General features: G+C 42.6%; 2 protein-coding genes across 5 annotated transcripts in view; one reads left to right on the top strand and one right to left on the bottom strand.

The window, feature by feature from the left end:
• The first annotated feature begins 22 nt into the window (after positions 1-22).
• On the top strand, positions 23-25,407 carry PUS10 (pseudouridine synthase 10). 3 transcript variants are annotated; one of them, XM_085054243.1, is made up of 18 exons: positions 23-170; positions 1,949-2,085; positions 2,629-2,895; positions 4,222-4,308; positions 8,488-8,522; positions 8,950-9,061; positions 10,697-10,758; positions 13,286-13,331; positions 15,501-15,565; positions 15,991-16,076; positions 18,166-18,291; positions 19,107-19,163; positions 20,076-20,152; positions 20,245-20,300; positions 20,425-20,542; positions 21,670-21,812; positions 22,398-22,497; positions 22,753-25,407. In XM_085054243.1, exons 2-18 carry the CDS (start codon positions 1,960-1,962, stop codon positions 22,789-22,791), a joined length of 1,602 nt encoding a protein of 533 aa, XP_084910369.1. In that variant the 5' UTR covers positions 23-170; positions 1,949-1,959; the 3' UTR covers positions 22,792-25,407. The 3 variants fall into 3 exon arrangements, with proteins under 3 accessions (XP_084910369.1, XP_084910368.1, XP_084910367.1); XM_085054242.1 differs by lacking the exon at positions 23-170 and adding an exon at positions 540-755; XM_085054241.1 differs by lacking the exon at positions 23-170 and adding an exon at positions 781-1,179.
• The window catches only part of REL (REL proto-oncogene, NF-kB subunit), a 40,479-nt gene continuing 37,720 nt past the window's right edge, over positions 25,200-27,958 (bottom strand). For both annotated transcript variants that reach the window (XM_085054239.1, XM_085054240.1), the window contains one exon: positions 25,200-27,795. In XM_085054239.1, coding sequence (XP_084910365.1) covers positions 27,062-27,795 — 734 coding nt within the window. In that variant the 3' untranslated portion in view covers positions 25,200-27,061. The remainder of the gene's footprint in view (positions 27,796-27,958) is intronic.

Genomic DNA, 27,958 nt, shown 5'->3' with positions numbered 1-27,958 from the left:
TTCGGGCTCGGCCCCGCTCGGCCCCGCCCGCTGGCAGGCACTACGAGAGAGCGCCGAGCTATTCCACCGGCCGACCTGCGGGCACGGCGCCCCGCCGCGCCGGGCGAGCGATGCGCTCTGCCGCTCTGCTGAGCGATCCTGTGCCGGCTCCGCGGGCCGCCGAGCGAAGGGTGAGCGGGGCCGGGAATGAGGAACGGGAATGGGAACGGGAACGGGAATGGGAGCGGGAACGGGAATGGAGCGGGAACGGGAATGGAGCGGGACCGGCGCGCGTCTCTCGGGGCGGGGCCGCGCTGTGCTGAGCGGGCCCTGTTCCGCCGCAACCCTCCGGCTCAGCCCCGGTGTGAGGGCAATGCGGCCCCTCTCAGCCATGGGGTGCTGAGCTCAGCCCTGAGGCTGAGGGCGGAGAGGGGTGCTGAGCTCCCTGCCCACTGCGCTGTGAGGGTGCTGAGCTCAGCCCTGAGGCGCAGCGCGGAGCGGGGTGCTGAGCTCCCTGCCCGCTCCGGTGTGAGGGTGCTGAGCTCCCTGCCCACTGCGGTGTGAGGGTGCTGAGCTCAGCCCTGAGGCTCGGCGCAGAGCGGGGTGCTGAGCTCGCTGCCCGCTCCGGTGTGAGGGTGCTGAGCTCAGCCCTGAGGCTGAGGGTGCAGCGGGGTGCTGAGCTCCCTGCCCGCTCCCACATGAGGGGTAACTGTTCCATGCTGTGGAGGTTTTCCACGGCTGAAGCATTTCAGGATTGGATATTGCAGGTCTAACAGGTTGGCATGAAGAAGATGGATGTATCCCGTCTCTAAAAGGGCTCTAGGGACACAAGAGCTAGGAGGGTATCAAATGGTGCCTGCAGGAGCTAAGCCCAAACTGAAACCGGGTGGTTCATCAGCCTGTCGATATGGTGGAATTCCTTGCTAGAGGATGCAGAGGCAAAAGAATTTCAGACACTGGGGGAAGGATCTGTTAAGGTTCACCAACAGGCAAACCACACTTGGCCAAAGGAATCCCCCAAAACCAGGAATGACTGGAGGCAGAGAGCACTTGGCAGATGTGTGTGCTCTGTACTCACATATTTTCCTGTGGCAGCACTTTATTCCCACCTTGGGTGACAATGCACTAATTAAACCTTTGGTCTGAATAACTGTGGTTATCCTTATGTGCCTCCTGAAGTTTCCTGGATGTCCAGTAAGGGTGAGCACCTCACTGGGAATCTCTCTGCTTCCATATTTTTCAAAAAAGTGCTGAGTTCTACCCCATTATGAAATTTCAGCCCCCCAGAAACAAATCAGTCGGTTCTAAATTTCTAGGCAGAGAGAATGACAGGAAATCAAATTAGCCATGATATTTTGGGGGGGGGGGGGAAGCATTATGAGATTTCTCACAAAAACATAAGTGCTATTTTGAGAGGGGAAATAAATCTTAACAAAACTGGGGGGGCTAATGGATAGAAAAGGCTTCCTTTGCCTTTAGGGCTTTGTCTGACAAGGAGGTGGCATGGGTTGTTTGAGGCTCAATTTTATTTCTTTATGGTTTTAACACACTGATTCTTTAGTCACTGCAATTTTAGGAGGAATTTCCATTATAAATTTGGCTTAATATGTCTTAGCTCCACCCTCCTTCATTCAGTGAAGAGTAACATGTTGCTTTATCCGGGATAAAAGTGGGCAAAAGCTCAGCATTCCCTTGTCAGAACACTTGAGTTCAGGTTTTCTAGGAAAATTCTAGGAAATACAGGAGGTTTTCCCACAGTCAGTGGTCTTTTTGGGTTGGTCTTCCATTTCTCTTGTGCCTATGATTTAAAACAAACATGAATCCTAAATTTTCCCTAGAGGACAAAAAAAATCCCAGTTATTCTAAATATGGTGCAGTTAAATCTCAGTTGAATCTTTTTATTATTGAATTGCTGAACTGTGTTTATTCTAAGCTTTTTTTTTTCCCTTTTTCCTGTGTTGAATTTCAGAATTACCCAGCATGTCTTCACTAACAGAGAAGGACAGACCAATTGTTCAGCTGTTACTCACCACTGGCACTTGCCCACGATGTATTTTGAGGTTCTGCTGCGTGGGATCACAGGTGCTTTATAGACATCCACAGCAGGTTTGTCCTTTGTTCTTGGGCTCTTTGCCTGAGAGAAAGGAGCTTTGCAAAAGGAGTTACTAAAAACTGTGCTTTTTCCTTTAAAGTAAAGGAAATTTACATTAAATTGTAGAACCCCCACCTATGGCTGCTCTCACTTTCTTTTTATGCTGTAGTGGCCAACCAACTCTCTTCCTGGGCTAGTGGAGTTGGAGGAATTAAATTCTAGCATAATCTGAATGGCAAGAAGGCACCAAGTAGCTCTTCTCATTGAATAGTGATGGGGCAAAGATAAAAGTGTTTCTGCAAGTCAGGTCTGGAAAACGTTTTCATCCTTGGATGATAAACAAGTCTGTTCAGCTACATTTTCTCTGGAAATCTCTGTTTTGAGAGAAATGCAGCTTGGAGCTGTTTAACTGTGTCTTAAAGATGTCTTTGGGTATAAATTCCAAGTTGTTAATTACATACACTAAGGCTCAACTGGAATGGGAAGTACTGCCTTATGGAAGTGTGTTAATTAAAGAGGAAAAAACAACCACAGTGTGATTCCTCTGTTTGTGTTAGGATTTGATGAAGGAATTACAGGAATTCCTGAAAAACAATCAGGACAAAGGAGACACAGTCAGTTTGGATGTGGCTGACCCACCTTGTAAGAGAATCAGACTTGACCAGGGTGAGGAAGGTTCTGATGATGTGCATCACAATGGAGCCATCCTGCAGATTCCCTCGGCTGGCAATGGAAATGCTGCAATGGAGAGCTCAGCTGGGAAGGTTTGCAACGTGTGTTTGGGAGTTCTTCAGGAGTTCTGTGAGGCTGACTTTGTGGAAAAGGTGAGTACTTAGTGTTTTGGGGTACTTTTTTTGAGCTTGTTTGTGTCGGGGCCTACAGTATACAGTTGGTGACTAAAAATACAGTGCAGTTTTTTGGGTTTTTTGAAAAAGATGTTTTCTATTTCTTTTGAAAGCAAGAGACCTGAAAACAAACCAAAACATTTGCCTATTTTAAATATTTGAAATGTAGATGGTACCATTCAATTCCAACATCCTGCTCCTGGGCAGTGTTTGCACACCTGTGGAGCTGGGAAGATGCATCTGTGGTGGGACTGAATTTTGCCCAGACTTTGTCATAGTGGCACTTAAAAAAAAAAAAAAATTAAATAGCAGTGCAGGTGCAGTGGAATGACTGCAGGGAGCACACTTTCCTAAGGAAAGGACTAACAGATATTCATGCAACCATGAATATCTGTTAACATATACATAACAGATATTCATGGTCACAGGAATTTTGGAGATGACCTGAGGTTCAGCTGCTTTCAAGGAAAACCTCAGTGGAACTGGCGACCTCTCTTCACTTTTTTATGTGACAGGAAAATGAGGAGTCATCAGGTGCTGTTCTCTAAACTACGTGTTTCTAATACAGCATGCAATTGTCTTTGTGAAATACCACAGAGGAAGAAAATGTTTTGGTGAGACAGCAGATTGTGGGTCATAGAGAAAATGTGAGATGGGAGAGAATGTGGGCACACAGTGTTGCAAACACCATCTCTGAGCAATCAAATTGCTCATGTGACAAGCTGAAATATCAGTTAGAAAATTCACACTGGCATCTGAGATGTTTAAGGGTTTTAATAGAAAAGATTTGGTTTAATAGCAGGAATGTTTCAAAACTGGGACTAGACAGAAAGCAGAGTATGTAGTTTCTGTTGTTGCAGAACATAATTGCTTCCTTTTTGTTTCCTTTGGCAGAATTTGTATCTTTTTGCAGAATCCCCTGCTAAGACTTGTTTCAGAGTCACTCTCCTCAGTAGCAATGGAAAATCTGATAGCTCTTGTTAAAGCCCCATAAAACCTAATTATCTGATACACAAATTTCCTTACCTGAGATGGTGATTTCACCTAAAATTTCAATATACAATTGGTCTTGGCCTTAAAATAGTGAGTTTGGATGTTTCATAGCACTGAGGATACAGTTTATTGGTAACTTTTTTTTAAATGGACGAAAAGCTTATATTTCAATTAGTTGTTAGTGATTCCTCTGGTTTGTATGTTGGGCATCTCTCTGAATGTGTGTTAACATGAATTCACAGTGATTATGTAGAATAAAGATTTTCAAGACTATAAGATTTTAAGTTTAATACTAAGCTCCTTCTCTTATAGGTGTGCCAAAAAGTTCGATCTGCTGACTACCAGTTCACTAGTTTTGTATTTTCTGTGTCACTGCCTCCACAGCTGTCTGTCAGGGAGGTAAGTAACTTAAATAATTAAATACATATTTAAGAATATAACTGGAATGTACGAGCTGGAGGTGGCTTGGTTGTTAATTGTTGCTGCTTAAAAAAACCAAAAACACATGCTGGAGGTGAAGTCTGCTCTCCCCTTCCTTGTGGGTGAGTATTATTGTAATTAATGAAGGGTCTGAGTCACTTCAGTTTTCAGTTAGCCCAGGAGTTACTTTACATCTGAAAACCTAAAAGGAGTTTGTTTGAACCCTCAGTGAATTGTTCCCTTTGGTGCAGATGCCAGTTCTGCTTTCTGGATCTTCTAGGGGACAGAACTACACAGCTGGTGCCTTTCCAGGGATAAATGATAACTGGTACTGCAGAATACAAATCAATGAACTCTTGAAGTGTTCAGCATTTTAAATGATGGGAAAATACACTTAGTTGTGAGGTATTTTGCAATCTTCCCCTGCTATCTGATATAAAGTGATGCAAAAGTACTGTTCTGAAAGTGATGCAAAAGTGGTGTTGTAAAAGGCAATGTGTAAATCTCTACAATAGATGCCTGCTGTGGTTAAGATGTGGTGAAAGCTTCAGTGAACATGGCAGAAAGAAGTGTAGATGGTGTTGGATTTACATGTAAAGCTGTGGTGAGGTCTCTTTTGCTCCCACACAGTTTGTTAAATAATCTGCTGCACTTGTAGTGGTGATTTGTGCTGTTAGTTCTGGCATCTTGGGCAAATGCCAGAGTAATAGCTAACAAATATTCTACTCCTAAGTCTTCTGGAGCACAAGATTCTTTACTTCCCTTCTTAAATTGTGCAAAATTAGTGTGTTTGCTTTGTTCTTTCTGGCTGGGTGAACTGCCCTTATTCCCATTTCACTTTTTGATGCCTCCAAAAAATGAGGTATGTCAAAAAGCACTTTCAGGCTAGGTGAGTATCAGGATGCCTGTGGTGCTCTGGGAAACCCCAAAGGTAGGTCAGACATTAGCAAGTCTTACTCCAGCTTTCAGCCTGGTGTGAGCTGAGGTGTTTTCAAAGCTCCTGGTGTTTGCAGGAAGGCTCGGTAGAGGGTGGTGTTGCATTGCAGTTCAGGTGAGGGATATCCTCACACTGTGTGTTCAGCACAGCAGCAGTGCTGCAGGGCTGGGGGCAGCCAAGGGAGTAAGAGTTGTGCTGTGGGCCCAGAAATGAATAGAGGGAGTGAAGTCAGGGAGTAGGAAGCTCCAAAACTGCATCTGTTCCCTTTGCAAGCAGTTTTGGTTTGACTGGGAGAAGGTTTGGATTAAGAAGTTCCTGCTGGCCCTTCTGTTCCATCCCTCCAGTCTTGCCAAATGCTAAACCAGCTGTTTGCTCCAACTGCAGGGGTAAAAAGGGGTGATGGTGGAGGAGGAACTTCAGAAATCATGGGGGTTTATCTACCTCCTATCTGTTTATCACTTAAAAAAAATTGGTGATACTTCCCCTGTTTTACAGCCACAGAAAAGCAGCAATATGAAATGTAAAAATGCCTGAAAATATCAAAATCAAAAATCAAAATATCTCAAAATACTTTGTGCTGAAGAGAGGTTGTTTGTTAAATTCTGCTTTTAATTCTTTGACCTGCTCTGTCCAAGAACATGTGTAATCCTATCATCAAAGGACATCCAAAGGCAGCCTCCCTCCCATTGCCCTCTGCTGTGACACACAGATTTTCTCCATCATCTTTTTAACAAAAAACCCAGAAACTGCCTTTCACTATTACCTCCAGCTCATTTGGTTATGACAGTTGTCATCCTGCCAAGTCTAAAATGTATGAGAGGAGCTGGAGAAGAGTGGGACATAAAATCCACATTTGCATAGTATTTGTATCTGTGATGCAAGGAAGCAATTGCCTCTTTCCACAAGTAGGAGATTTGATTGAAATAAATCATAAATCCAGGAGTCCCAAGTTTGTGTCAGACAGCTCTATTAGAATATGAAGTGAGTCGTGCCCTTCAGAAGGGTGACTGTTGGCTCTGTCTGTGGTCTCAGTCGTGATCCATCATCCTGGTACTTGCTGCAAGGACATTGATGCAAATAACATCTGTAGTCATTACTCCCTGTAGGGCTGGCTGTGCCTCATCCTGGAATTCCCCATCTCCAAGCTCTTTTCTAATGCAGTGAAACAATGCTGTGGCTGGGATTGCACATGGTATTTCAACTGTTGCCACTGTGCTCCCTCAGATAGCACCAGAATAATATCCTGCAGCTTGTAATCAATACACTGCCTGAGCTGGTGTATTCCAGAGATGTATTTGCTGCTAAGCATTGCCCTGCAGGCTTCAGCTCTGTAATGAACATTTTTCATTTTCAAACCACTTCACAAACATGAAGTAATTACGAAGTAGAGGGAGCTGATCCCCTGCTCCATGTACAGCTGGGAGAAAGTAGAGGGGTTTGGCTGGCTTGGTGGTTGAATGTGATTTGGAATTTGGGATCTTTTGGCTTCAGTGCTTGCAGTGCCCTCATCTATTGTTTCCCCCTAATTGAAGGGGGAAAGTAATTTCTTTAATTCTCTTTCAACTTGGAAGTCAAGAGAGAGGAGATGAAATTTGACCTGTGGTCTCATTTTAGCATAGCTGCTCTCCTGAAGAGGGTTTGTCTACTTTGCAGTTGTATCCCCAGAAAACAGGGAAAAGGAGTGAGATTAGCCACCCCACTGAGTCCCAAGCCTTCATGTGCTCTAAATCAAGGCATGGGAGAGGGTTTTCTTTGTAAATTGGCATTTGTCAAATGCAGGTTCCTAGGCCCAGTTCTATGGTTGTCATATCCTCTAGTTCAGAGCTACGTTCAAGGAATTTCAATTGAAGCTATTTTTATCTATGATTTTATCTGGGTTATTATGCAAACAGGATTACAATATACTTCAAGTGAAGCAACCTTACTCATACTGTCTACAAATGCAGGCTAATGAATCACAGTGAATTTGAGCAAACAGCATTCCATCAGTACAACTGTATTTGTTTTGTTCAGCAGTGTGTGGGTTTGTGTATCATGTATCTAATAAAGTTCATGTCCTCTCTTCACCGTCCCTCTTTCCTCTTAATACTTCTAGCACTGTTTTTAGGGTTCCATCATTCTTTAAATGTACCAAAGGAAGGGTGATAGACTTATTTTTTTGATTGAGTTCTTATCAGCATGGGAGAGATGTATGATGTGGCTCCTTCTGATATCCGTGTGATCCTGGCCTTACTCCTTGAAGTTTGAGACATGTTTTCAAACCTCTTCCTTAGAATTTTTTCCTTGACAATGGTCAGTAATTCTTTCAGCAGAGTTTGGGGGAGGTTATTCTTTAAGTATATGAAGAATGAAAGACAGGGAAGAGATTTAAAAGTGTGCAGCCTACAGACTGAAAACTGTTTCATTGTGGTTGTTTCAAATCAAACAACTCGATTTTTGGAATTAATCTTCAGTGGGGATGGTGACACAGACTGAATTGAGTGTACAGGTCCTGTTAGTTAGTGGTTTCCTGCCAGTCTTAATGTATTTTGTAGTTGTCGTTAGTAGAGGAGAACTGAAAATGTTGTTGTGCTTCCTTGTAGGAAGTTTTGAGGGAGTTTCTCTCTTCTTATTGTTAGTGAACTCAAGCATTTGTACTGAAAGCTCACTCTGATTTCTAGAATTATTCCTTCTGTTCCTCATCTTTCTCATATTCAGCCTGTTCTCCTAAACTAAGTGGTGTGCTTTAAATGAGGGGGCAATTCTGTGATTACTGTAAGACCAAGTATATCTTTAATTTCATGGTTTTAATAATGGATGATAACTGAATTTGGGGTTTTATTAATTTATATGTCAACCGGTTTTCCTGTAACATTAATTCAAACACTTTATAAAAAATTCTCAGTATGGTAGATAACTGATGATTTAGGCTATCAGAGTATTTTTGTAGTTACTGTATTAATAGCAAGTTCCAAAGTTTTTAATGAAGCCTTTTATTTCTTTAAGCCAGATAGGATCTGAGGTGAGGAGCAACGTGAAGACTTAGAAATAAAAACAAACACCAATTCCATCTTTCCACTTCTGAAGCAAAAGCTAAATTCCTGATACTTCCTTTCTGTCATGAGTTTTAAAGACTTCTTCTTTTGCAAAGAGTCTCTCAATTTCTTGGGAGTTTTGAGCCTTAATTTCACTTGTTTTTGTTTTTCCCTGTCTTTTCCATGGGCATGGCTGGTGACCCACAGCGTGCTGCTTGGCTGGGAGTGAAGCAGGAGATGAGGTGAGTACAGCTTTTGCTGCCTGTCTGACAAGAACTCTTCATATAGACACCATTTGTCTGTATAAATGTTGATTTTATAGTGCAGTTTACCTGATGCTGACAAAGAATGAGATGGCAGCTAGTTTTTAGGTGTTTTCTTTTTCACCTGCTTTGACCTTACTGGGGTTTCTTATCTCTCCTGCTCTGTAAGTTCCCAAACAAGTGGTTTGAAATGCATCTCTCTCAGCTTTTCTCTGGGCAGGCTCTGGAAAGACTTTTGCAACTTTTGATCTACCAGGAAGCTCTGGCATCATTTCCCTCAGTGCACAGAAAAAAAATGGATCTGTTTTACTTGGCAGCAGTTACTTCAGTTCATCTTGAAATATTGTATGTCATGTATCTATTTTTGCCAGACCCCTGTGCAAGTTATTATTTCTTTGTGATTCAGAAATCTGGGCCTTCCCTTGGCAAAGGATGACATTGTTCAGCTGAAAGAAGCTTATAAGTGGATTATTCATCCCCAGTTGTCAGAAGAGTTGGGTGTTCCTGCTGATGGAAAGGTCTTGTATAAATACCAAAACTTTTTTTTGTTTGTTTTTTTAAATTCTTTTTTCATAAGTGTTTGTGTGTATTGATATACTTATACATGTGTTGGGGAAATAAAAATCTATCCTTTTGTCCTTATTAAGAGAGAAACAAGTTGAATTGCTCCTATATTCACTGTAGGGAAAAGCAGGGGGGGAGTTCTTTTAACCAGAAGTCTCCAAGTTTCTGTCCTGAGGGGCTCAGTCTTCATTTTTGTACACACAGATCATTGCATCTCCTGAAACCACCACAGGCTCGTGCTAAATCTCTTGTGCTGCCATCCTCCTTTTGTTAATGAGACTTTTTCAGTTGTCTCCTGTTCCAGGATCCCTGTCTTGCAGAGGCTAAGGAATGCTCACACATTCCTTCCTTGCTCTTCTGTCACTGCCAGCACTTGCTACTACTCTGTGAGCTCAGTTGTTCAGGCTCTGTGGATAAAATATATTTCTGAAATGTACTGAAAGAGAAAAGACTGGTCCTTGTTCACTTTAATGAGCACTAGAAATGGGCTTGTTGGGACCTGCAATACCCCTAAGTAGGCAATAAAAATGTTTTTATTTTTTCAGATTTGCAGATTCTGACTAATATCCTTAAAATCTTTCTGAAAGGCATTGACTGAACATGGCAATCAGGTATTGCCAAATTTTAAAAAAGCACCTTGAATCATCTTGAATGTAAAGTTTCTGCAATCATGGCTAAAATTCCTGCTGGGGACAAAGCAGCCTGTAGGTTTTACTTGTCACCAGCATAGCACTGACCCCAGGACTAGATTCACTTAGTCTTTAGGTTGATTTGTCAGCTTCCATAATAATTACAGACTGTGTTTTCCCAGGAGTGCTAATTGAAAGCATCCCTTTTGTCTTAGTGAAGATAAAAATCACTCAGTTACTCTGAAGATGAGCCAGGAAGAAACAAACTTCTTACACACCAAGTTAGCAAAAGCTCTACAACACTTAAGCATCGAGCCACTCCAGACATCCCTGTACCATAAAAGTTGTTTTTCTAGTGCCCTTTATCTACAAGGCACTTGAATATTAGCCAATCTTTTCAATAGCCCTCCTGAGGTGTGCTGGTATCTGAGTAACAGAAGTAATGAGTGTTGTTTGCCCAAGGCCAGAGAGGGAATTGGGGGTAGAATTGAGATTACACTGGAGTTTCTGGGCTAGCTGTCAATCCACGAGGACATGTTGCCTTTCTTTGCCCCAAGGCCATGCAGGCATTGCAAAGGAAGCCCCTGACAAAATTTTACAGTGGTGACTACTGCAGGGTTTTTATCTCTAGTGCACTCCCCGGAGGGCTCTGGGGCTTAGTGACCCTAATAGGCTTTGAGCCTGGGCTGCCTGTGCCTCAGCCCTGCCCAGGGTGGGACCAGTGCAGGTCACTCATGGCTGTGAAGTGTTCTCACATTATCCTTGGTGACTTTAGAAACGCAAATGCTGCTCTGGCACACATTTTAATGTCTTTGAACATAAGTAAATGGGTTACTCTCTCTGTTGTCTCTACTGTTTTCCTAAAACTACAGAATGGGTGCTTGAGAATATCCTCCCTGCTTGTTTAAAAAGATATTACCACCTTATTGTTCTTTTTTCTTTTTTTTTTTTTTAATCTAGAGTTTGTTTGAAGTTAGTGTGGTCTTTGCTCACCCAGAAACAGACGAGGAGTGCCATTTCCTGTAAGTTTTTCTACAAGTAACAAAAGATCTTTATCTAAATGTTGTGCAACATTGTTGGTTTGGATTTGTTACAGAAGAGAATATGCAGTGTTTATAAACTAGCATGGGGCCTGCCTCTAGATTTCCTCATATCCACACGAAGCTGCAGAGTGTGAAATTACACTGTCTCTGGTTAATTCAGCACTTTAATGCCAATAAAAAAAATCCAGAGTTTTGATTTCAACTGGAAGGAGAACATTCAGATAAGTTGTTCAATTTCAGCTCTTCTCAAAGTCATTCCTTGTATAATTTTAAAAAATTCAAACCATGTAATTGCAGGTGGGGGAATCTTTTGAGGTCATACTTAGGTTTTCCTGATCTTACAGGATGCCTGGAAAGGAGGGAGGGCTTTGAATTGAGTTAATCCAACGTAGCTGGTTGATTAAAACAAACAGAAGTTCCATAGCCACTACACACAGCCTCTGGCCTGGCCCACTAGGGCATCTGCTGTACACAAAGAGGCAAAACAGTTCTGTGAATTTAGCTGCCATTTAATCTGATTTCTCAAAATCTAGCTGTAGTATATTCTGGATAATTAGGGTCACTCTTCCTGTTTGTTGATGCTTCCTGGAAAATTTAACGTTTCACTCAGTTAATTTGCACCTACTGCAAGTTAAATCTTAGTACAGGAAGAGGCTCAGCAGAGATGTCTCTGTTGAATAGTGAATTCATTTCTTGAGACTGGAGATTTCTTTTGTTTTCTCTGATTTCTCTTCTGGCAATTTGTGATCTTTGAATGCTCAATCCAAGCCTTCTTGGTTTTCCACAACAGCATCTTTCATTTGTCTTGAGGTGGGGGGTGAGGGAATGGAAACTTGGGAAGTAACAGGTATTAAAAGCAATGATTATCAGGGTTTCCTGAACATCCTTCCTTTCCAGCTTCTTCAAGACTGGGCAAAAGAGGGAGAAAACTGTAGGGCCAAACTACAGTTCTAAATGGTACCTTCAATCCTGTAAGAACTGAAGTGTTTCTGGATCCTGCACCCTTTTGTTCTAATTTATTTAACTTTACCTCCTTCCTCTGAAACCTCTTCACTCATATTTTCAGCTCATCCTTCCATTTTTTTTCTGGCATTTGAGGAATACTGATGTTAAACATGTTATGGTGCCAGTGTTAGTGCTCCAAGCAGAGCAGTTGTAGAGGTGAAAGGTGTAAAGAAGTTCCATTCCACATGCCAATTACTCAAGTTTATTCCATGTGACCTGACAATATCCCTTCATTTGCCTTCTCTTTGTAGCTCATTTAAACACCAATTAAGGTTTGAGACACTTTTCTGAAGTAACAGAACATTACCTAATTTAATTACACAGTAGTTCCTGAGGTGCCAAGGCATTCTGCTTATGTGAGTGGCTGGCTCTGGGCACATTCTGAGGCAGTGGTTTGATTTTGATGTAAATATGATAAATTTGGCAATTGTCACAGTCGCAGTGACAGTCCTGGTTTTTTGTGGAGGAGAAGTAGGACTTTGTCTCAACCCAGAGATTGCCAGGTGTGCTTTTGGATTGGATTTCCAAGCATGGCATCTGCAGTTTCTCACCTCTCAAGCTCTTCTTACACAGTTGTGTGGAGGCAGCAGTGCTGAAATGACCCATGGCTGGATGTGGAAGATTGACTTGGCTCTTGTCAATTCATATTTGGAGATATTTACGGCTAAGGTGATATTGAAATTGTGGAAGAGGAAATTTGTGTTGCTTTGGGTCACAGATTGGCCAGGGAAGTTGTTTGTATAGAAAGCACAATCTGCTTCCTTAGAGTCTGAAGTAGTTACAAAGGTGTTGAAAAGCACCAGCAAGAAATGATAAGTTGGGTTGGGTGGGATAAGTTGGGTTACCTCTGACTGCATACATAGAAATCCAGAGATCATCTCTCACTGCCTACATAGAAATCCACTAATAGGAACAGCAACTTCCTCTACGGTACTCAGAAAAACTGTTTCACTGACTTGGCTTTCACTTTTGTGAAACAGCCAAAAGTTTCCTTTTGCACAGGCAAAACACAAGTGGTGGTGAACACCTAGGGTTACTTTTTTGGTAGGAAATTGAATTTTCCTATCCAGAAGGGACAGTTTAAATCTCAGGTTTGTAGTGGGCATTGTCTAAGAGCAGCAAGTACAGATTTCAAGGTGCCAGCAAATCTTGCATAGAACTTAATACATTAATCATGATCTTTTATTGAGAAAGATTGGAAAGGACTGGAAGCTAAACTTGTTGTGTGCTTTTCCATCCCATCTCAAAGCTGACACATGGTGGTGTTGGTCAGAGCAGAAGAAGAGAGTTTTGTCCGTGATTTCTCTGGATCAGGAATCACACATCTTGCACTATTTGTGGTTTAGGATAAAGGGGATTTTAAAACCTGCTCTGAGCTAAGCTGTGGAAGTGAGACACTGGATGTATTGGTACAAAAACCACTTACATGCTGTGCTTGTAAGTCTGTCTGTTTATTTCTCTCTCTGTAAGAGGAGCAGCTAATTTTCATTTCTGTGTTTAGAGCCACAGCCTGCCCAGACTGTTTCAAACCAGCGAAGAACAAACAGGTAAGATCTCATCATTGTATTTCTATTCTGGCATTCAGAATTTCACAGCAGTAGCTACAACTTATCTGGTTATTCAGTCAGTGTTCAATGTCTGGTTCTTCTTCATCAAAAGCTTTCTAGTTTTCAATTGTCTGAAAATAAAGTTGTATCCTTTATTCACTTCACAATTCTGAGCTTAGGAAAACCGAGAGCTTGGTGCTTTTCTTTAGGTCATTCATTTTCCTGGCTGTCTAAAGGCCATAGTTTTAGGAATTTTCTCTGTAAATACCTCCCTTAAGATCTAGGAATTTGATTGTCATGCATTAAAAGTAGCATAAAAGATGATCCTCAAGCTCTCTGTGGGTGAAGCAGTTCAGATAAGTCACATTGTGAAGATGAGACTCGGCAGCCAAAAGGGAAATGATCACACTGCAGTTTTCATGTCCTCTGATCTGAATGAAAGCCAGGATACATGGATGATGGTTTTATCCTGTCTGCCTCTGGAGGAGGGGGGGAAAGAAAAGGGACCTTGCCACTTGTTGCAGACCCTGAGCACGCACACAGCCATTGATGGAAAAGAGAACATGTGAGGATAAAAAAGCAGTTGGAGGGAAACTGATACAAGTAGGACAGTGGATGTGATCAGAGGGAGAACAAGTAACTTCTATCAGAAGCCATTGCAAGGCTTTTTATTCTTTCTGGTGAAGAGTCTGCCAACGTTTGGCAGAGGCAGAGGCTGACCCAGGAATTCTGCTGACTCTACTCCACCTGACCAATAAATGCCACTCTTTTTTTTGTCAGGGTTGTATTGTTATAACTCACTGCTTGCTGCATTGCTGTCCTTTAAAAGGTGGGAAATCCCACATAAGGAGCTAAACCAGCAGGGCCTGGCTGTTAAAACCACACAGGCAACAAAATGTAGGGGAATCTAAAGAAAAATACCAGCTCTGAAGGGCTGTCAAGTTCATCCTCACAAAGAAGCTGGGCTTCAAGGGCTGTGTTAATCAGAGAAGTGGTGCAAAAACTAGCTTCTGAGGGAAAATTTCTGTGCTGTCTGCTATAGATAGTTATTAAAACCTGCTGCTGCTTTCAGGGTTTTCCAGCTCATATTCCTCATATGAGGAAGGGAAGTGCTATTATCTCTAATTTATGCTTAGAAGGAGAAAAGAGCAGCTTGCCTGAAGGCACCCAGGAACTCTGTTTAGAGCCAAGAGTTAAATTGTCCCAAACAGTGACCCAGTTTTTTGGGTTTGTTTGTTTGTTTTTTTTCCCAAATCCCTAATCCAGTTTGCAAAAAAGACACCATTAAATTGGAAATTCAGCAGACAGCCATCAGGGCAATCCCAGGGCTGGTGTACATGCCTGGGAGGAGAGGCTGAGGAACCTGGATTTCTTCAAGGTTCTTGATGAAGGCTTTGGGGAGGATCCAGCTGAATCTCTTCCTAGTGCCAAAAGAGATTTTTGAGTTGGTCTTCACAGAGCATGGTGGAAGGATGAGACACAGCAGGAATATGTTGAAGTGAGAAGTTCAGAGGAGATACAAGAAAAAATGTTTTACCTTGAGGAGAGCTGACAGTGGAGAGAGGGTGTGCAGACTCCATCCTGACCATGCTTTGATTAGAAGGTTCATTTAGAGACCTTCTCCTGTCCTCAGCCTTCCCAGAGCAGGATTTCACCTCACCTGTTCCAACACTTGTTTCTCCTGTCCTAGGAGTGTCAATTCTCACTGCAGTTATCCTCAGCTATGCACAAGATTGGCAGTCATGGCTGCTGCTGTGCTACTATTACTGCTTTTACTGCAGCCTGGGAGTGGGAAGCTGCTTGCTTTCCACAGGAGGAACTGCCCAGCCCCACTGTTCAGAGCCCTTAGTTATGAGAATCAATCACCTTTTGAACTTCAGAAACAGAGTCCTACTCAACAGGCTTATTTTCAGCAGAACTACCTGTCTGCTGCCACTGATATAAAAGAGAGGGCTTAGATATATTTAACACCTGAAAATGAAGCTGGTTTAGGTTTCTGTTCATGGATTTAGGGTTCTGTTTTTAAACTATTTTGCAAATTTGGGCCTAGGCTCCCAAGTGAGGAGTTACAAAATTACACACCGTAAGTTTCAGTGCTTTTTTCTTCCTTAGGCACGTCCCTTCTTTCCTTCTCTTAGCTCTTGACTTTTTTTTTATTTTACTGTGCAGTCTGTTTTCACCAGAATGGCAGTTATAAAAGCCCTGGAGAAGATAAAAGAAGAGGATTTTCTCAAGTAAGTATTACTGAAACTAGTTCTTAGTATTGTGCTTTTGTATAGAATTAGGGAGAGGAGGAAAATATTCGTTGGGTAAGTAGTGGTAGGGTGGCTTTAAAGGAACTTTTGATGGTTTCAATTCTGCTGGTTTACTGGTTAAAATGTGTTATTTATTTTGGCCATAGAAAATCACTCCTGATCTTTTAATTAAGGATTATTTTGAACTTTAGAGTTTGTAAGGTAAGCTTCCCTTTACAGAAATATTCCCATATTTCAAAGATTCTGGGAGTTGAATTTTAAGAAAACACCAAGTGCTTTTAATTAGATAAAAATCACGTGCAGTGGGGGAAGCCAACAACAGACTCTTCTTTACTGCTTTGGTGATGCTCCATCGTGTTCTGGTATTGATAACATGTTTTACTCTGCTTTTATTTTTAATGCAGGCATTATCCATGTCCCCCAAGTTCACCAAAGAACCTCTGTGAAGCTCTGGAAATTCAGTGCAATAATGGTGCAGTTTTTGTGGCTGGTAAAGTGATCCATTTATTTGCTGCTGTGTTGTCGTGAAGAGAACTTTTTAACAGTGCCCTGACACCCAGAGGGTTCTTGCTGTTTGTTAATTCCTGTAATGAAGTGTAAGGAGCAAAGAAACAAATCCAGCTCCATCCAGGAGTGAGCTGGTTTGAAAGGGGAAGAAATTATATTTGCCTTTGCTATTGTTTTGTCAAAAGTTAGAAGCTGCAGATCCCCTCGGAATAATGGTTTGGGAAAAGCACTTCCACACCAACAAGCTCCCAGCAGAGCTGTTCAGTTCCTTGGTTTTTGATTTGGATTCAGAGGCTTTCACCATCAGGATTTCTCTGCGTATCCCATCCAAAACTGCAAATCTTAATGGGATTTATGAAGGTAGTGCAGCCACACTTGGGTGTCCCTGAGTTGAGATGATTTAACTTTTTTATCACCTGCCTGCCAGAGTATCTACCCTTCTTCTAGTCTTTTGTATAAACAATTTATTTAAATACATGCAAACTAATTATTATTTTTAAAAAAAATCCAACCTGTAATTTAAATCCAGCATACTCTGTTTAAAAGAATTATAAAAATCCTCAATGTAGAGAAATGGAAAATGAAAAAATACAAAAGTGAGTGGCAGGGTAGTTGATGTTCTGCATATAACCATTTCTTATTTTTAATTACTGATTAGACAGTTCAAGGTACATTTCTGTGAATCCATGATATCCAGTTCCTTTTAGACTTTTCCAAAAACAGTTTTATTTTAGGTTGCATTGTTGGATAATTTAATCAGAAGTCAACTGTATAAAGAGCAAGGTAGAAGGTTTGCTTTCTGCATGTCATCTAATACTTCTCTTGTCATTGATTGCTTATATCTTGCTCCAACAAAAAAAAAATCCAAGCAGGTGTTTAATTTTTGAAGAACTAAATCCAGAATAGAACTTATTGAGTACAGTGCAGATACTTAGCTTTTAATAAATGAGATGGGATCTTAATTTGTAAGCACAACATTGTGCTCTTGACCTTACCTTTAGTGTTTAGTGATCTTTTCCCACCCCAACCTTTTTTAAGGATTCAGGGGCTGTCAAACCAAGAAAAACACCTTCTGTTTTTTTTAAACCTACTCTTGTTCAGATCAAAAGTTAAAATTATTAGAATGGGGAGTTGAGAGAAAAGAAAAATGCAAACCTTACTCTCCTTTTTCCATTTTATGGAAAGAGAATTGAGCAGTGTGAAGCTGCATCTGAATGATGAGTCACCCTACTTTCATTTCATTTCATTTCATTTCATTTGCCCCAGGGAAACTGTGTTACTCAGTTTCCCCATTTGTTTGTGTGGCTTTTTCTGCAGATCGAACTGCAAGAAGGAAACATTGTTCAAGATAGGAAAATATGATACAAAACCCCAAAGCCCTCAGATGTCAGAGGCACAGAGTAATGCACAGAGCTACTCTTTTTGTTTTCTATATGCAAGGTTTCAGGTTGAAAGTGGTTTGAGCAGGGTCTTGCTCCCTGTCCTTTATGAATTATTTCCTTGCTTTGGGAATATTTTCATTTATCAAAGCTGTCCATGAAAAAGCTCATGTTGGTCAATCATGTCAGGCTTGTTCTTTGGTTATAGCCTGTCATGGATTAGTCAAGAAAACATCACTGCAATCATCCAAGGATGCCAATCTCTTTACATGGCACCTTTTCAAGGTTCCTGCCATTCCTCCTCATTTATTATTGGGACCTTTTGCTCCTTGCACAGTTTTCCTTACAGTGAGCCAAAGCATTTTCGTTTGGGTTTCTTTTCTTAAGTCTTCAGACAATGGCAGAACTTGGCTCAAACCTGGATTATTTCATACCCAGCAGGTTGTACCTGAAGGCAGGACTGCAGCCACAGGCTCTCCAAGGCCACCTGTAAGGCCATCCTGGATGCTGCCACTCTCCTGGATGCAGCCACCTCTTCCATAGTGCTGGTGTCATGCTCCTGCCATAAAACAAGCTTGAGCCTGTAAATTTATTTTCACAAAGCTCCCATGGAAGTTAAATGTGCTGTGCAAGGTGGTTTCTTCTTTCTCATGGTTTTAGAATGGTTAGTAGTAACATGGTTGTCTTTTACAGGAAGATACAACAAATATTCCAGGAATTTACCTCAGACTCCCTGGATTATTGATGGGGAGCGGAAGCTGGAATCATCAGTGGAAGAATTAATTTCAGAGCATCTAATGGCAGAATTCAAGGCAGACAGTAAGTATCTAGGAGATCTCCTACCACAGATATTTTTCACCATTACTAGAAGATTTTTTCTTAGTAGCTACTCTCTTAATATGGGACTATAATGGAAAAAATGATGTTTGTTTATCCCTCTCTTATCCTTCCAAGTCAAAGCTTGTAAACTTTATTTAGCTGTGATCTGGGAGTAATTAGATCCTTTTATCCTACCAAAGTAACTCCTCAGTGGATCTGATGATGCAAATATGATGGTTTCATGTGGTAGTGTTTTTGCTAAACCAAACTCCTTAACAGTTGGTAATTCATAAAATGACTTGTACCAAGAAGGTTTCTGCCACAGGTATTTCATAATATCTGCCTGGCTTTCAACCCCTTCATGTTTCTTACCTTGATTCACTTGTTTTCCTCAGTGCATAAAGTTCCACAAGCTAAATGCTTATTCAGGGATTATCCAGATGAAATAATCACTGCCCATCATTTGTCCTCTAACAGATGTGGAATTAGAGACACAGAAGGCCCAAGGAAAAGTTGCATTAAATATTAGCTTGGAAAAAAACCTGCTACTTCCCCCTCCTCTCCTCCCAGTGAATATGTTAGTCTCGTTGTAGCAGTCCCATTCAGGCCAAGGAATTGAGAGTGCTCTTCAAGAAACTTGGGAATAAATAGGAACTCTCACAGCTTGTGGAGTGCAGGCTCCAGTTATGAAGATAACTCTTTGAAGTAGATTTCGCAAACAAGTTTAGAAAGATAATATTTTGCCTTTTAAAAGCTGTAGAGAGTATTAAAAATGTAAAATAAAAGCTCACCTGCCTTATTTGAATCTGTTACAGGCTTTAATTTTTCCTCCTCTGGAAGAGAAGATGTGGATGTGAGGACACTAGGCAATGGTAAGGCTTGGAAGAGTCCTTGTGAAACACAGAGATGAAATGGTTGTGTGGAGATCCTCTAACAGATCCTGCTGAATGCCAAGTGTGTGACTGGCATGCTTTGAAACTTTATCTCAGAAGCATTTTAGTGAAATTTATATATTTATTCCCAAAGACCAAACAGCTTCATAAAACCAGCTTGAAACAGGAGCCCTTTTTCAGTGGCCTTGGCTGCATGCAAAGGCAGAGCTAGTTAAGAGTTATTTTATTCCCTCCCTACTTTTAAGCCATTCATGTCAGCCTGATTCCTCTCTTGTTTTCTGTTGGGTCTTTGTAACTCCCTCACTGCCACTGCAGAGTGGGGGAACCTTGTTTCTTGTTGAACTTGTGTCCCTTGTAAAGGTCAGCTGCTTTCCAAAGTGCTGAAGCTGCTGTGGCCAAAGGAGGAGAGAAAGAAAAAAGTGCAAATGAACAATTGTCTGTTTCAGTTGCTGCCTGATTTGTAGTGTGATTCTTGGCATTGCTTGTGCTGGGGATTGTCCTGGCCCTGAGCACAGAGTTACAACTCTGGCAACAGATGTTGAGCTGAGGGAGTGGGATTTAACATCACCATGCACCTGGGCATTGCTGTAGGTGACAGAAAATAAGCTAATTAGCTTTTTTTCTTATTTTATTTTTTAATTAGCACAGACTTGTACAAGATGCCTTCTGGGAAGTCATAATTTGCACTTATTGCTGATACTGGGGCTTAGTAGCCAAAAAAAAGTCCCTTGTTTCTTCCCTTCCATCTGATGCTCCATCCCTAAGCCTGCCAGTCCTCTCCCTGTTTGTGTAACAGCAGACAGTCTTCACACCTTCCAGCCTTCCTGTGTAAATTCCAGCATTAATTTAGAACAACATGTTTTTATGTTTTATGCCTGTGCCTGTTGCCAGGAAGGCCCTTTGCAATCGAGCTGGTGAATCCTCGTAGGATACATTTCACTGCGGAGGAGATGAAGAGGCTTCAGCAGGTAAATCATCAGCACCTCACGGAACTTGTAAAGCATGAGCTGCCTCTCCAACCAGCAGCTTTGCTAACTGATTTCTTTTTTAAATATCACAGGCAATTAATGACTCTTCAGACAAAATACAGGTTCGAGATTTACAGCTTGTCACCAGGTCAGTGTTTATCGTCGCTGGCGAGGGATTTCAAAGCGACACTTGGGGAGTTGGGAAGTGTTCCTGCTCACTGCCTGGTATAATTATGCTTATGTTAAGTGAGTAATTAATTTCTTTTGTTTAGAGAGGCAATTGGTCGTATGAAGGAAGGTGAAGAGGAGAAGACAAAGACCTACAGTGCCTTAATATGGACAGATAAAGCAATACAGAGAGAAGACATTGCGTTTCTAGATGATATCAAGGTATCAGGAGCTCTTGTTGATCATTTAAATAGTACCTGTCCTGGTGCCCTAGCAAAGAGTTAAATACATGCACCCATGGGCCTATCTCCTGCTCTGGTTTTGGGGTTTTGCTTGACTTTTGGGGTTTTTTAATCAATTTCTCTTGCTATAGGGACTTCCATACCACCCTTCCTTCCTTCACCAAACACTCCAGCTGGACAGGGGGCTGGCTGTTAGCAGAGACAACAAATCTTTGTGTAATGTTCACCATCCAGGAGACCAAATCATCAAAATCAATGGATGGGAGAGGAGGAAATCTGGCACCTTCACCCCTTTTTTACCTTAGATTGTGTCTTGTGTAAGTGAAAGGGGCAGAGAAGCTCTTTTGTTCTGCTCTAAAGCAGTTCTCCCACAGCTGCAACAATTTGGAGGTGGAAATGTCTATGACAGGGTGCAGAGATCCCTCAGGAGGGCTCAACATGTGCAAGAATGAGAACTTCCTCCAGATGTTGGCCTGATGAAGAAGTGGGTTCAGTTTTTAGCATCTTGCACCATTTCCTACAGGTCTTGCCCATGAACTCATTCTTAAAATGAGGGCTTGAGTTGTTACAGCACAGGGAGACAACTGTTGGGAAGCTCTTCCTTTAGCTTCCCTTGCTCCTGAGAAGTTGCCTTTCAAACTACTGCATCTCCTTTGGGGAAGGGGGTTGGGAATGAACTTTTGAAAAGACTGTTCTGAGATCTAATCTCATTTAAGGTTTTTTCCCCCTCACTTTTATTGCTAGGGGGTTGGCTGTAGTTTAGACAAAGCATTTTGTGGGTGGGATTTTTTTTTTTTCCTGATTGCCCTGAGGCTCTGAGTGAGCTGCTCAATCCTGGAGTCATTCCAGCAAAGGGCTATGGAGATTTCAAGGTTATTTCTGTGTATTTGTGATTCCATTAGTTTCTGTTCATGTGAGGCCTCGTTTGGCCTCTGAGAGGGCTGTCCTTTCTCCTTTGATAAACTTGGAAAAAACAGATCTTGCCTCGAGATTACTCAACCACCAGAACACAAGATAAAAAAGACGAGCCTGGTTAACAACACCCACAACTCCTACAATCTGCAGCATTTTCACATTTTTTCCCTCCTTTCTTTCCCATTGTACCAGGAGTTAAAGCTGGACCAGAAGACCCCCCTGCGGGTTCTCCACCGGCGGCCGCTGGCTGTGCGCTGCCGCGTCATCCACACCATGAGAGCCGAGTACATCGACCAGCACCACTTCCGCCTGCACCTCAAAACTCAGGCAGGAACGTATCCTTGGGTGCCCTGGCACAGCCTCCTGGTTGGATTCACTGGGACAGTGGGAGGTTTCCTGCTCTGGTCGCTGTGGTGGTTTGAAATCCCTGCTCTCCTGCAGTGCCGTTGCTGCATATTTGCTTTTAGGTGACAATTTTGTGCTGAGGTTTTCATCCAAAAATGCCACCTGTGTTTGTATTGTATTTTTTTTTGTATTGACCACTGTGATAATTTTGAAGTATGTGACATATAAAAACGTACTGCTTAAAAATACAATTCAGCTTTTTCTAATTTAAGTGAAAACTTTTCACCTCCAAGTGAGCTTTTCCACAATATTTAATGCACTTCAGTGCAGATGGAGATCACTGCCGCTTAAAAGTTACAGTTTGGTCCTAAAGTCGCCACTCATTTTGGAATGAAAAAGAAAATAATAAAGGTCAGCAGTGCAGATCAGTTTCTGGCACCAGAGTCAGAAGCCAGGAATTAGGAACTCTCTTAAAGATAGGTGTGGGCTTAACAGGACATTAACTGAGAAATTACTTAGGAGTTTTTTTCCTTTTCTTTCCTGTGAAATACACCTCTCCTTAGCCAGTATTCCAGCTACATTAAAGAGTTTGTGCACGGAGACTTCGGAAGAACAAAGCCCAACATTGGGTCCCTTCTGAACAGAACTGCTGACATTCTGGAGCTGGATGTGGAAGTAAGTTGTTTGCTGTTTGTCTTTCCTGGAAATTACTGAGGGAGTTGCCCTCGTGAGATGCTTTCCATGGAATTGCTTTAAGTGGATCAACATTCCTTACCACAGGATACATTTCCTACTGCTACTCTCCTTTGTAAATGCAGCCCAACAGTGAGCGATGCTGCCAAGTAGCAGCAAAAGAAGTTGTGATTCTTTTGGTGTCTGTAAAATACCAACTCTGCTGATTTTGCCTCTCCCCCTGTTCTGCTTTTCTAGTCTGTTGATGTTGACTGGCCTCCAACTCTGGCTGATTAACTTCTGGAGTTGGGATGAGGAAGCAGCAGCTCCTTAGCAGCAGCTGGTGACCAGACACTGTGCAGTGTTACAGCCTGGGTGCAAAGGGTGTCCCTGGAACATTTGGATCATGTTGATCTGCCAAAGGATACCCTTGGACTCTACTTTACACACTCTGGACCAGGTAGTGTTGGTTCAATCTCTAGCCTTACTTTTATTTCTTCTGTACATAAAAAGATTTTGGGAAGCCAGGGTACATAGCCCTCGATCAAGCTGGATTTTATTTTAAACTCTTTTTATATAGGATACTGCAGCTTTCCTTGTGTGGATGCAGGTAGCACGGAGTTACCTGAAACCCATTCCCAACTTTTGCTGAGCAGTTTGTGCAGGAAATCCCAAAAGCCAGGGAGACTGCAGCCAGCAGGACAGTGCCTGGAGCAAGTTTCCCTGAGACACTGACTGCTTTTTGCTCAGTGTCAGTAGAGATGACCAAATTTGTTTCTCAAAGTACTTTTCAAAGGGGAAAAAAACCGTTTTCAGAGGAAAACTTTGCACTTAAAGCCAAGTTCTTCTCATCTAAAAACATCAGGGATGCTTCCTAGAAACAACAGTTGAGGACTCATCAGCCCTCTTGAGGAGTAGGAATTCCCCTGTGAGTCACCATATATAAAAAGACTGGGAACTCCTGGCAGTGGTGCATGATGGGAATCTAAAGAAAAACAGGAATACCAAGAATCTCAAAGTGCAGGCAGAAACAAAAGGTAGCACAGGATGTTGGTATCAAGAGACAGAGACAGATAAAAAGCTGTGATTTAGGAGCATAATACATTTTTTCTAGTACCTCACCTTGGATGGATGCCTGGAAGAGTTGAACACAGCCTAGGAACTTGCCTGGAATAGGGAAGATCTGAGCTTTTCTCTTTGCTTTCTTTAAATGTTTCATACTAAGCACCACTTAAATCTTTAGGAAGTCATTTTTTATACGTGTATCATGTTAATCCATTAGGAAGGTGATTCCCTGAAGTACAGAAGAGAGTTAAACTATCAACAAGAAATTATGGTTTGGAATTTCAGAACTCTTTGTTAACATTTTGGAAATAAAGAAGGTAATATTTGCCAAGACAAGCCACTGTTAAGGGACAGGGGAGGATGACTGGGATGTCTTCCCTTGAATTCAAAGGTGCCAGGACCTCATGCTAGAACAGATCCATGAGAACTTGAGCTAGAGGCTCTAAAAGTGTTAATAACTACATTTTTAAGGAGCTCCTTTAAGGCTCTGCCTGTGCTAGGCTGTCAAAACTTGTCTGTAATGTAAGTAATTCAGAAGCTCCTGTTTTTCTAACACAAGAATTTGATTCAGACAGCAATATTATTTTTGGTTTTAATATTAGAGCTCTTATGAGCAACAGATTCCATGAGTAGTTCTCAGATAATAAGCTGCAGCTAGAAAGGAAGTGTCATTAATGATGGAAAACTAAAGAAACTGAATTCAGAAAACAAACGGAAGAGAATTTCATATCTGTGTGATTTCTTGAACTCTAAAGTGAGTTAAAAATGTGATTTACAAATTCCATAAGCTGCAAGGGAAAAAAATGTAAACAAGACTGTGCACTCTGGACACAACAGGCATGGGAAGAGCTGTTCCAAGGGGAAATGGAGCCAAAAGGGGGAAAGGGCTGCTGCCATAGTGCCAAGGACACACGAGGCGCTTCCCTCTACAGCTCCTGCTGCTTGTGGGGATCCCAGGCAGAATCCAGGATAAACAAGGCCATAAAGATGACCCTCAATGTGCTGAGCCTGAGCTCTTCTCTGGGCAAGGCAGAGAGCTCCTCCAAAAATTCCCAAGCGGTTTATTTTTATGGTAAATCTGAAGTATCCAAAGGGGGTGGGGGTGGAAGGTGATATGCAAATAGCCCTGAGCTCCTGGGCACTCATCAGGTACAAATATGAAACTGAGAGATGTAATCTGGGGGTTTGAACTTTGTTTCCAGTCCAGTTTCTGAACTATCATGTACTGGATAGTAGAGCAATAATATTCACATTGTACTTGGGCCTTCACCTTATTTTTAGGAGTACTTTTGTGAGTGCTCAAACTGGGAGTTTTGTGAGTGAGATTTCATCTTGTATTTCTCCAGCTGGACACCTCTAATGCCCCCCTGCATTTTGGTTTTGCATCAGCTCAGCTGGGCCTGGAGAAAGCTGTATGAGCAGCACAGCTCAGCCAAAAGCATCTGTGCCCTTGTCCCTTCCACCTAAGATCTCAACAGCTCTGCCCTCACATGCCTTGAGGTTTTATAGGGGCCACCAGCAGGAGGGAGCAGAAAATACCCTAAAAAAACCCAGGATAAGTAACCAATAACCTACCTTCTCCCTTTTCCCTGCCTTTCCCGTGGTGAGAGATGTCACAAAGCCGAGGAGATTGCAGAAGATGAGCACTTGGTATAACCAGTTTTTTTTAATTACCAAACCAACTCGTTTACAAAGGAAAACAGTACTTTGAAAATATTTAATTATACAGTAAAAACAAATTGTACTATAAAGAGCTTTCTATGAAGTGAGTAAAATGTTTACATTTAATATACTTAAAACTGAGAACTTCAAAAAAGGAAAAGAACTGAATAAACAACACATTTCAAACTTTCTGTGTATTTCTTTGGTCTTTCTATTGCTTAAGAGTGCAGAGGAGAGGTGCAGAAGTGAGGAAAAACTGCTCTAAAACATTTTGTTTTGCACCTGAAGTTTGGGGAAGCAGTTTTCCAAACTTCACCTGACTGTCAGGCCTGTGTGATGGAATTCCAGCAGCAGAACCAGAGCACTCCCAATGCACTGGATTCCTGCAGGGAAGGATTCCCTGCTTTCTTATAAGCCACAGAGGGGTTCTGGAGCTCTTTTCCTTGTGTGCAACTCTACATCTCAAGTGGCTTTTTTTAGTTTGGGGGTGGGTTTTGGACTTTTTGTTGCTTTTTTATTGCTGTTTTCATGTTGCAGCTTTATGTCTCCAAACAGTAACAATTGAAACCCTTAAGCGCTATCTGCCCTATGGCACAGCTGTGTCACTCAAGAAATACACAGACATTTATTTCTCTGTGTTGCTTCTTAAAAGGTATATAAAGTAGCCAAGGCCAGAGTGTCTTACCCAGCCAGTTACTTCCAGCTGGTGTCAGGAACAGCTCCAGCTCAGGCTAAGAGCAAAGACTGGGAATCAAGTGGGAGGCAAGAAGTTAAAGTTTCTGATACCGAGGATAGAGGAGTGTTTTTAATTAGTACTGACTGAAATGGATTTAAAAGTTGTTAATAGAGGTGAGGCTGCAGCAAGGCAGCCTCTGGCTTTGCTCTCCTGGGAGAGGGTGGTGCTGGGGAGGCAGGATCTGAGCCTTCTTTTAAGCAGTCACTTGCATAGCAGGAAACTGCTGAGATACCTGAGGAAAGAGTAAGTAGATACTTCTGCTCCAGAGATTTCTGCCTTTCCAAAACTCACTCACATCGCAGCTACACACACACACAACTTGCAGAGCAGTAACAGCTTCATTCCTAAAGCAACAGGGGCGTGATTTGTAAAATAGTGCACTCTGGACGAAGTGCAGACAAGTCCTTACTTTCTGTTCCTTCTCTTGTGCAGTGATTTCCTTTACAACAGAGCTGGACTATTTAAAAACTCAAACCTTCCGGTCTTTTAAAATATATCTAACAATGACATAGTCATTAAAAGAAATTTATGAGTAAATTTGCCTTCAAAGCAAATGGAGTGTGGTGACAGCGTGGAAAATCAATACATGTTCTCATTTTAGGAGAAGAATATTTATAGAAAGGGGGTTAGAAACCTAAACCTTTCAAGTATTTTTGCAATACTGTGATGTCATTAAATGAGACTGAACTAGAGTGCTCATGAGCAGGATTTTTCCCCTAATTTTCATCCTATCAAAATTTAATTTCTATAGCAAAAATGGCTGTTTTGAAACAACGTTAACCCTGTGAAGTATTTGAAATTTTAACCCTTCTGAAGATGCCAGCTTTTACAGTCCCCAAAGGTAAGGAAGCTTGAAGTGTTAACAATTCCCACTTCCAACAGCGCAAAAATACATCTACAAGGTACTTTTAAGGTACAGAACCCCAAACCCTACTCCCACCTCCCTCTCTATGGGCACCAGTATGGGCTGCAATAAATAACCTTTAAGTTATATCGTGAAACTTGCACAGCAACATTCTGAAAGAGAAAGCAGGGACTCCAGAAGGGCAAATTACTCCTCTCCATGCAGCGGCACCCGGGGAGCTCTACGTACCCAGCGCTGGCTCATGGGTTATAGCTCTGTAAAATGTTATCAAAGGGGAAGGACTGATAGAGCTCATCGGCGTGGACACCGTCGGTGTCACAGAACTGGCCGTCTGCCAGGCTGCCCTGGTGGCCGCTGGACAGTCTGGGTTCGCTCAGCACCTCCTGGTCTATGAAGCTGTAAACAGAGTCGGCAAAGCCGGGCTGCGAGGCGAAAGCTGCGGCGCCGCTGCCCGGGGCTGCCCCGGCCTGGGGTAGCTGCAGCTGCTGCCGGTGGCTGCCCGCGCCCAGCACGGCGTTGAACTTCTCCAGGCTGATGCTGGTGCAGCTCATGTCGTCCGTGTCCATGCCGACCGTGCCGGAGGCAGCGCCGGGATGCGCGGCGCCGCCGGGAAGGCTCTGCAGCTCCGCCGACACCACCGCCGCGCCCAGCCCGTTCGTGCTGCCGTAGCTCCGGTAGAAGCTCGAATCCTTCTCGTCGGGCCACGTCAGGGCGCCGTCGTGGAAGGCGGGGAGGGAGCTGCTGCCCGGGGCGGCCGGCTGGGGCTCGGTGCAGAAGCTGTTGGGCGGGTGGGTGCCGAGCAGCCCGGGCGAGGACACGGTGCTGTGCAGCCAGCACGGGGACAGCATGTCGTGCTTCCCCGGCCCCACCGCCGGCGTGTGCGCCAGCTGGGAGCAGCTGGGGTACATCTGACTCGAGTTGGCCAGGGCTCCTAACCCTGGCATCATCAGCGTGGATGAAAACAGGTTTGGCTCTACGGAGAGAATGCCACTTTTCAGGTTTTTTTTTCAAATTGAAAATGGTAAAAAGCAAAGAAAACACAGCATAATCTTTGTAAAACTGTATGTGCATTTTCACTGTCTGCTTGCTTCACTGCCCTCCAGGGTGAACCCCAAAGTTCTGGACAGCAGCAAGAG

Source organism: Lichenostomus cassidix, chromosome 3, assembly GCF_008360975.1.
Source record: "Lichenostomus cassidix isolate B80296 chromosome 3, HeHo_3.0, whole genome shotgun sequence".
NCBI lineage: Eukaryota > Metazoa > Chordata > Aves > Passeriformes > Meliphagidae > Lichenostomus > Lichenostomus cassidix.
The sequence above is the reverse complement of the archived record's forward strand: the minus strand, read 5'-3'. Positions and strand labels throughout refer to the sequence as shown.